General features: G+C 53.4%; 1 protein-coding gene across 1 annotated transcript; it reads right to left on the bottom strand.

Moving 5' to 3' along the window:
• Positions 1 to 4,492: 4,492 nt before the first annotated feature.
• Positions 4,493 to 8,227, bottom strand: LOC105994564. Its single transcript, XM_013028122.1, has one exon. The coding sequence runs from the start codon at positions 8,225 to 8,227 to the stop codon at positions 4,493 to 4,495; it is 3,735 nt and encodes a 1,244-aa protein (XP_012883576.1).
• Positions 8,228 to 9,432: the final 1,205 nt, after the last annotated feature.

Below are 9,432 nucleotides of genomic sequence, written 5' to 3'. Positions count from 1 at the left end.
CCGGCAGCGGATTCGCACCCCGGGCCGGGGGCGGGCGGGGGGGCGGGGCCTCACCATCGGGCCCGCCCCCACCCTGCTTGGAGAGGCAGAAGGAAGACTGGAAGGGAGGGAGGGCGGCCGGGGGGGGGTAGTGGGGGGGGTGGAGGCGGGAAATGCGCTTCATTGAGGTCGTAAAACTGGTTGAGACCACCTGGCCCCAGGGCTCCCTGAGACCCTCAGATTCCTGACCCTGCAACAGGGGCTTGGAGCGTCCTTTTCTAGCCCCATTGTAAGGAGTATGAAGAAGGAAGTTGGGGAAAAGCCAGAGTCCTGCCTGAAGGTAGTCTGGGGGGGGCGGGGTTCATTCGTGGGGCTGAGGAGCCACGGCTACAGCAGGGACACGCGGGGGGGGGGGGGGGGAAGAGGGGGAGGGGGGGAGAGAAGAACCAGGGGTGTCCAGATCCCCTAAACCTGATCCAGAGCAAGGTGAGGGCAAGGCTCAGAAGAACCAAATGGAAATTGCTAAGTTATATCCTAGCCAGGAGCTATAAAACACACAGGTGTGTGTGTGTGTGTGTGTGTGTGCGCGTGTGTGTGCGTGTGTATGCCTGTGTCTGTGTCTGTGTAGGCAGACAATGGAGACTGCCCTACCGTTAATTCTTTCAAGGCCAAAGCCTTCCCCAAGATTGAATTCCAGCCAGGGTGGCCTGGCCCACACTGCTCTCTTTTGTATGGATGGGTCTAAGTTTCTTTCTCAAATTATAATAAAAGTCACCCTCTGGTACGGTGTAGGCTCCTTTTGGATTCCCAATGTAATCACCCACAAACATATCTTGAACAGCATTACCCAGGTGGCCTAGGTTTGAAATATGGGGGCACGGGATAATTGCAAGCATCAAGCTGCTCCCACCTAGGCCCTGGCCTGTTTGGAGGAAAGCCACTCCGAACTGCTAGAAAGAAGGGGTTGTTTTTGTTTGTTTTGGGCTTATTTTGGTTGGTTGTAGGGCTTAAACTCTGGGCCTGGGCGCTGACCCTGAGCTCTTCACCTCAAGGCAAGCACTCTACTGCTTGAGCCACGGCACCACTTCTGGTTTTCTGGTGGTTCATTGGAGATAAGAGTCTCACAGACTTTCCTGCCCGGGCTGGCTTTGACCTGCGATCCTCAGATCTCAGCCTCCTGAGTAGCTAGGATGACACGCATGAGCCACCAGCGTCCAGCTAGAAAGAAGTTTTTTAATGAGGTCCTCCTTTGTTCATGGATCTAATACCTCACTCCAAAATTCCTGAGCACTATTTTGAAGCTGGTTCCCCTTCCACCTCACCCTTTCCAGGGAGCCTCCCAGAATATGGTCATCCTCAAATCGGCCATGCTGAGTTAGGCTCTCCTGCATGGCTACCCCCTGGTTGATGACAGGAGAGACTGTCCAAGTAAAGCTGGGGCTGGCACTGGGACTAAAAGACTTGCCTGAGAAATGTCCCCAACAAGGCCACTCAATATCTTCCTATAAGGGGCTGGGAAGGTGGCTCAGTGGTAGAGTGCTTGCCTTGCATGCATGAGCCCCTGGGTTCCATTCTGCAGTACTATATAAGCAGAAAAAGCCAGAAGTGGTGCTGTGGTTCAAGTGGTAGAGTGCTAGCCTTGAGCTGAAGAGCTCAGGGACAGCACCCAGGCCTAGAGTTCAGGCTTTTTTGACCGGCAAAAAAATAAAAAAAAGAAAATCTTCCTACAGAAAGGGTGGTGAGGTACTCTTGCCATTCTTCGCTGGCTTTGTGGGAAGAGGGGGAGCACGGGGGGGCAAAAGGGGGGAGCACACACGTGCTGGTCCTAGGGCTCGAACTCAGAGCTGTGGACACTGTCCCTGAGCTCTTTTGCTAAAGGCTAGCACTTGACTACTTGAGCTCCACTTCCAACTTTTTGTAATTAATTGCATATGAGTCTCATGGAGCCAGGCGCTGGTGGCTCATGCCTGTCATTCTAGCTACTCAGGAGGCTGAGATCTGAGGATCAGGTTTCAAAGCCAGCCTGGGCAGGAAACTCTGTGACACTCTTATCTCCAGTAAACCACCAGAAAACCAGAAGTGGCGCTGTGGCTCAAGTGGTAAAGTGCTCCCCTTGAGCTGAAGAGCTGTGGGACAGCGCCCAGGCCCAGAGTTCAAGCCCCACAGCCAACTAAAAAATATATTTTTTAAAATTTTTGTTCGATCATGGGGCTTGAACTCTAGCCTGGGCACTGTCCCTGTGCTCTTCAGCGCAAGGCGAGTACTCTACCGCTTGAACCACAGTGCCACTCAAAAATAATTTTTTTAAAAAAGAATTTCATGGGCCAGGCTGGCTTTGAACTGCTATCCTCAGATCTCAGCTTCCTGAGTAGCTAGGATAACAGCCATGAGCTACTGGCACTCAGCTTACGCTAGCTTTTTAAGTCATCTCCTCTAAGATTAGCTAATACCACTCTGAATTTCTGGATTCCAAGTAGTCTTGGTCATGACATCTACCCACCCACCCTCACGATTGGATCGAAATCTCCTGGCAAACAGGGCATATGGAAGACAGAGTGGTTTGTGTGTGTGTGTGTGTGTGTGTGTGTGTTTCATTTCAATATGCTCAGCTAATGTCTACAGAATGAATGAATAGCCTGACACTCCATCCTTCCTGCCATCTGCCCACTATCCTTAAAAACAATAGGCTTCTGAGTTGATTAGGGGAGCCCAGACATGCTTGCTGAACCCACATGAGCAGGTACACATTTTCTGTCAGTTCTTAGGGTCCTGACCATCCAAGCCTGGGGGCCCAGGAGAAGCTGGAACGGGGATTTGGAGGCGAGAGGAAGGGGTGGTTCCCTAAAGCCTTGCCTGCTGTTGGCAATACTCCACCTTTTGGTCCTATGTGAACGTGGGTGATAGCACGAGGCAGGATGTGTGTGCACACGTGTATGTGTGAATAGTCTGATGCCAAGGGAATGGTAACAGCACAGTGTATGCAGTGGTGCCTAGGGGCACGTGTTTCTGGGTTCAGTGCAGCCAGGCATGCTGGCTGGCACGTGTGTGGGGATGCTGTAGCTAGTTCCTAGAGCTGCAGGGCCCCCTTCCTGTCTGACACAAGCCTGAGGATTGTGGAGGCTGGATCAGCCGTGAGAGCAAGACAGGGAAAGGCTGAACTATGTGCAAGGGAGGGGGGGGGTGGGCAGGGAAGGTCTGTGATGACTGTACATCATTAGCTATTTCTAAGTTTCCCCCCTGGACAGTTCCTTGCTCTCAGGTGTGTGCATGAGGGCAATCTGAAGGCATGGCTTCTTTCTTGGTTTCCATTCTGGGAGACCCAAGCAGGGTAGGACCAACTTCAATGTTTGAGCTTCAGCCTCTAACTGAAGTAGGGGCTAGTAACACCAGCTAAATGCCATCCCTGTATCTCTTCCAGGCCACATACTGGGACAATTCCAAGCTTGCTTCCTACTTTTTCAGAGCTAGACAAGAGTCAGAGGACATAGCTTCTAGCTATCCACTGGCCCCAGAGATGGCCCCTAAGCATAGGGTAGAATTTGAACCAAAAGCCGAGGCAGTTGGCACGGACCAGAGGTCTCTATGCAAACCTTCCTGAAGAGAATTGTACCTTGACCATCCTGAAGAGAGGAAATATCTGGAAGGATAAGCTAGGGACGAGAAGGGAGCCCCAAATTGCTAGCAAATCAAAGGGGCAGAATAAGAGGTGAGTTTCAGTATCGGTAGAGCCTACAGAGCAGGCTTGAGCCTCATCTACCATTTCTGATACAGGATCCAGGATTTATTTGCCCTCTTTACTCCCTGCCCTAGGGACCAAAGGCCAGTCGCTCCCAATGTGTTACATTGGGGCTGGCTGACAGAAACCCCTACTAACCTAGTTAGAGCTCCAGCCAAGATGAAGACTCTAGGAGATACCTGTGTTAGATCCCCTAAGCATCCTAGGTTTGGATAAGTATCCTCCCTTAAGGTCAATGCATCCGATCCCTGGCCATCTTTGGAACTGCCCTGCTATTGTCTGTTGTTGCTGGCCTCAAGCCCCCAGAAGATGATCCAAGATGGGCGGGGGGAAGCCATCTTCCTTTTGGAGGTAGGGGAAGGGGCTGCCCCCCACCCCTACCTTATGACTCACTCTAGGCTGTGTGGGTTATTACATTATGTTTGAAATTGCTATGGCAACTAGCTGGCAATCAAGGGTAATTGCACTTGTTGTCAGGGCAACGGGGCAAAACCCACAGCAGCCATTCTGTGGTTGCCCTTGGGGTGTAGTAAAGGTCAGGCCAGATCCGAGCTAGTCCCTGTCAAGGGGCTTCAGGACCCTTCCAGGAAAAAGGCAGGTTGTCCGGATCTATGGATCTATCGACTTTGGAAGGAAGAGACAAGAACTTTCTATTGGGTCCAACTTGGGGAGAGCCAGGGCCCTCTTCCCTGACCTCATGCCCGCTTTCCCCCATGCTACTTTCTGCCTGAAATATGCAACAATCCTTTAAGCAAGCAGAACCAGAACTTTATGTGTTCATAGCTGGTACTTGTAGATAGCCCACGGGCCCTCTTCTTCGTACTCACGACGGCTGAGCCATAAACTCTGGAAGGAATTCCGGCATGCCATGATAGAGCCTCCCAGCCACGCAGCAACCGCGCGATGGGAAGAGCCCAGTACAGTAGCATCAGGCCCCAGTTCCTGCCTCAGACGCTCAGGAAAACCATTCACCAGGGTGCTGCCACCTTCCAGCACCACGTTAGCCAGCAGCTGCTGCTTCTGCTTAGCCTCTAACTGGCTAATGCTTAACAGAGCCAGCTGTGGGAGGCCTGGCTGGTTTAGGCCTAACAAATTGGGCTGGAAGAGAGCCTCAGGGCAACAGAAACGCTCAGTGCCCAGTGTGATGATCTGCTTATCTGGGAGCACAAAATCCACCCGGGCCTGGGACTGGGTACGAGCCATCTCGGCCTCCATATCCAGGGCCACGTAGCAGCAGGCCTCTTTAATCTGATTGACCAGTCCTGCCTTAGGTGGAGAGTGACCACTTGCCTGCAGCAACTGAGCCAAATAGTCCGTGAGGTCAGTCCCAGCCACATCTAGCCGATAGGTGTCAAGTGGGGCTAAATCCCCGGTAAGGATGGGAGCTACATAGGAAGTCCCATGACCACTGCCCAACACTAGCCCAGTGGTTCGCCCGTAAGCATAGAGTGTCAGCAGAGCCTGGTGCACTGTCTGCATAGCTGGCACGTGGAAACGCTCAAAGAGTATTTCAGCCACCTTTTCTCGATTGGTACGCGGGGAGATAGGGGAGTCAGCTACAAGCACAGCCAGCTGCTCAGGCTGCACCCCCAGCCTGCAGTAGAACAAATGCTGCCACAGCACTTCTAACGCGTCCCAGTCCGAAACCACGCCTCGGTTGAGCACTGGATAGGAGCTCTCTTGGTTTTCAGGCACTGTATACTGGGGCTGGCCCTGGCCCGGTTGCTGTAGCATGTGGACTTGGGAGGGTACCACACTGAGGACGTGGTCTTCTCCAGCCAGGCCACATTTGGTGAATCCTGTGCCTGTATCGATCACGATAGCTGCCATATTCTGGTAAGAGCCTGAAGTGTGGCGGTAGAGCACCGGTGACCGTACCGGCAGAACATCCATAGCGGATACCAGCTCATAGCAAGACCCACGGAGAAGGCCAAGATGTGCTACCACTGACGAGCATGTAATGTCTTCAGCTGTCAGCTTGAACTGATTCCCACTCTGAGGCTCAGTGCCCACGGGGGCCACAGGCACCACCTTGCAGCCAGTGCCCGGTGTGGCAAATGTGACCAGCGAAGGCTGATCCTCAGAGGCCCTGGGGGAGTTTCCTTGTTGCCAGGATGGAAGCTGATGCATGCTGAAGCTTTGCGCCCCATTGATGCCAACTTTACCTCTATTCACATAGAGATGGGTCTCCTCAGGGGCTAGGGGCGTGTGGAGTACCCCCACTGGGGTAGGCTGACCCAAAGCAGGCTTATCTTCCTTGATGGAGCTTTGGCTAGGTTCTCCAGAGGTGAAGTGCTCTCTTGGGAGAGTGGGTACTTTAGACATGGGTGGCTTTCCTGTGAGAGGTACCTGCCCAGTGACCGGAAACTGTCTGGCCAGAGGGGTCTGTCCAGTAAGAAGAGGCAGACTGGTAAAAGAGGATGCCTTGGTAGAAGGAGGCTGGCCAATCAGAGAGCCTTTCTCAGCTGTAGGTAGCTGTCTAGCAAGGAAGTTCTGCCCATTGAAGAATGTTTGCCCAGTGAAGGGGATCTGCCAAGCATCTTTAGCCTGAAGGTTCTCAGGGTGAGCTGTAATGACCTCTTTCTGGTTGTGACCATTTACATCCTCCTGGAGCAGAGATCCAGACACTACCTGGTTATTGGTTGATGGATCTGACTTCATCCACTGACATTTCTTGTTCTGGGCCATGGAGGGATCTGGCATCCTGGAGGACTCTACCATCCAGATGGTGGGAGTAGGTTCATTCTTTCCCGTGTCTGGTTTGGACCAGCTAAGATCAGGAATGTGGGTCACTATGCTTTCACCATATTGGCTGGGCCTCCCCAGTGGAACAGGCCGGGGGAGCATGTTCACCCTGATAGGTGTCTCAGTAGGGAGGTAGTTCTGCGATCCTAGGTTGTGACTTGCCTCTTTGGGGAGCAAGGCCACCTCTGGATAGCTACTAGAGGAGAGACTGGATGGCACAGGACTGGACAGTATGGCCGTGGTGGACCAGAGTCTGGAGTTGTTGCTGTCAGAGGAAAGAGCTGGACTGGCCGTTGGCAAGGTAGTGGGTCCGTTTTCAGGGACGTAGTTGGGTGGGTGGTTGGGCATGAGGCCCACCAGTACTGCCCGTGATCCCATAGGGTCATGGCACATCAGTCCCATCCTGGAATTGCCAGTGGCCATATCAAACACCAATACATGGTCTTCTACAGAATTCTGGAGCTGGCAGGTGGGGGCACTGGAGGTGGGGAGCTGCATGGCTGCCCCAGGTGTCTGGGGTGGGAATTGCTTCTGGCAGGTTGTGTGATAAGACAGTGATACACCAGAGCCATAATTATTGCCACTTACAGGAAACTGCTTGTCTGGCTGAGAGTTGGAGATGTTCTTGCAACTCTTCTGGGCCTTGACAGTCCTTGACTCTCGATCTGATTTGGGGATGCCTGGACTGAAAGCATAGTCCATGGACTTCTCTGCTAGGTCCTCCAATTGCTCAGCTGGTACTTGCTTTTTGGCACCATTGTATTCCTGGGTACACTGTGAGAATTTGGGGATCGATGCTGGGATGGGAGGCCCTTCGCTAGAATGGAAGTTCACTTTGTTCTGGCAAGATGTGACCATTTTAAAAGGCTCCAAGTTGGTGCACCATCGGTGGCTACACTTTCCACAGAGGTCTCTAGATGGGCCTTTGTTGATCGCAGTATTTTCAGTCAGGGGGTCCAGGGTATAGGTGTAAGGTTCAACTACAGCAGGTTTTGGAGTCTTTGGTGGAGCCGGAGTAGTAGCCTGAGCTGGAGTTGAACGAGCAAGTGATGGGGACGAAGGAGCTGTTGTTACAGCAGGAGTTTGAGCTGGACATGGGTATTTGTTCTGACCTCCATCTTGGGTTAGAGCCTGATCTGGAGCCTGAGATGGATCCAGACTAAGACGTTGGCCTTCACACATACCATTCTCTCCTGAGAGAGAGTAAGGCAGCCACCGACTCTTCCTGGGGCCCAAGGGGGTCACCTGATCAAGGTTGTAAGAACCTTTGCCCCAACCTATAAGGACTTTAGCCGGAGCCTTACCATCCTTCCCAATGTGCAGCTGAAGCCGAGAGAGGCTGGGTCCATATTGGATTGTGTCATTGGTGCCGTTGTTGCCTGTGTACACTGGTAAGGTGAGGGTCCCATCATCCATGATGAGATGCTGTTGGGCTTCCACTGTGGGGCTTGGGAATGGGTTAGTAGACGAGAGTCTCAGGGCATCCTGGGAGTCCTGCTCATAGTTACATGGGGAGATAACCTGAGCAGGGTCTTGGGGTAGTTGGTGAATGGGCTCAGGGATGTTGGCCTGGGAGGCTGGGCCACAGGCTTCATCAGAGATGGGTTCGACGGGCATTGACAACCCCTGCTGCAAGTATAGGGATCCTGAGTTTACCCATTGTCCCTGGGACTCTCTGAGGCCACCCCCTGGCTGCTGACTGCTGGGTGAGGGGTGGCCTTGGGGGCCCGATGGATCAGGGCCCCCCACCTTCTTGGTGGCTTCCATAGTCCTGTTCCATGCCCGAGGTGCCCTGCCCCCAGTCCATCGCCATGGCAACAGCACACATCACAGCCCCCAGTAACCAGGGGTGACGGAGTGTGGAGTGTGGGAAAACAGGGGCCCCACCCCATGGGGAGTAAAGAGGCCTGCTCTGGGGGCCTTGGGAGACAGAAAAACCCAGAAGTCCCAGTGAGGACAGCCAGCCTTTTCTCCTCCTTACCCAGACAGTTGATCACTGTGTCTAGACCAGACCCAAAGTGAAGGCAAGAGTACAATCAAGGATAGGGAGAGGAATCCCCTGGGTGTTGACCCCTTTGGGCCCACCTAAAGGTGGGGTGGGGGGAATTAAAGAGCCTTTATCACTTAGTCCTAGAAGATAGAAGAGGGTGAGGGGCCCAGGCTCAGGCCCAAGCTTTCCTCCCCTGTGTTCCATAGCTCCCTCTCCGGGGACAACAGCTCCTTGGCAGTCTCTGCTGCTCCAGATGGTTTTCCTCTGCCTGTGCCTCATAGAGCCCCCTCCCCAGAGCCACATGTCCCTGAAGCCTAGGACCAGTCTCCTGCAGGAGTGGGGATGGGGGCGGCAGAGGTGGGGGTGGGCCTTCCGCGCAGAATCCTTAAGTCAAAATATTCCAGCTCTTTGTCACATTGTGTCAATGTCATCTAGACTATAGCAGGAGCAGAGCACTGGGCACAGGGGCTAGGCCACCAGTGATCACAGGGTCAGCCAAGAAACAATTACAAGAACGGATAGGGACACAGTTGGGCACAGGGCCAGCCACACAGGAGGAGATGGGGGGCATGGAAGGTACAGAAATACTCCTTGCACACAGAACTATACGGTGCAAGCAAATACAAGTTAGACAAAGACCTGGATCTAGACCAAGTGAGCTTCAACCTCCATTTCTTAGGAGGCCAGACAGAGGAACAGGGAGCAATCGAATCTGCCCCAGGGGCTCAGAGCTACCCTGCAACCAAGACAGGCCTAGGTGGCAATTCAGAGAGCCATCCATTGCCAGCTACCTAGCTCTGGAGGTTCTGCCGGAAGCAAAATGAGACCCTCCTTCCTCCCTTCCGCACGCCCCCCCCCTCCATTTCTCCCTCCTATCTCTGAGCTCTGAGCCTGCCTTCTGGCTCCTCCAGGGATGGATCCTTCCCTTCAGGCCTCAATCTTCCCACCTAGGAAAAAGGTATTGTGGCCAATGCAGCAATAG

The sequence above is a fragment of the Dipodomys ordii genome, unplaced genomic scaffold (assembly GCF_000151885.1).
Source record: "Dipodomys ordii isolate 6190 unplaced genomic scaffold, Dord_2.0 Scaffold107, whole genome shotgun sequence".
NCBI classification, from domain to species: Eukaryota; Metazoa; Chordata; class Mammalia; order Rodentia; family Heteromyidae; genus Dipodomys; species Dipodomys ordii.
This window is presented reverse-complemented; position numbering and strand designations above follow the sequence as displayed.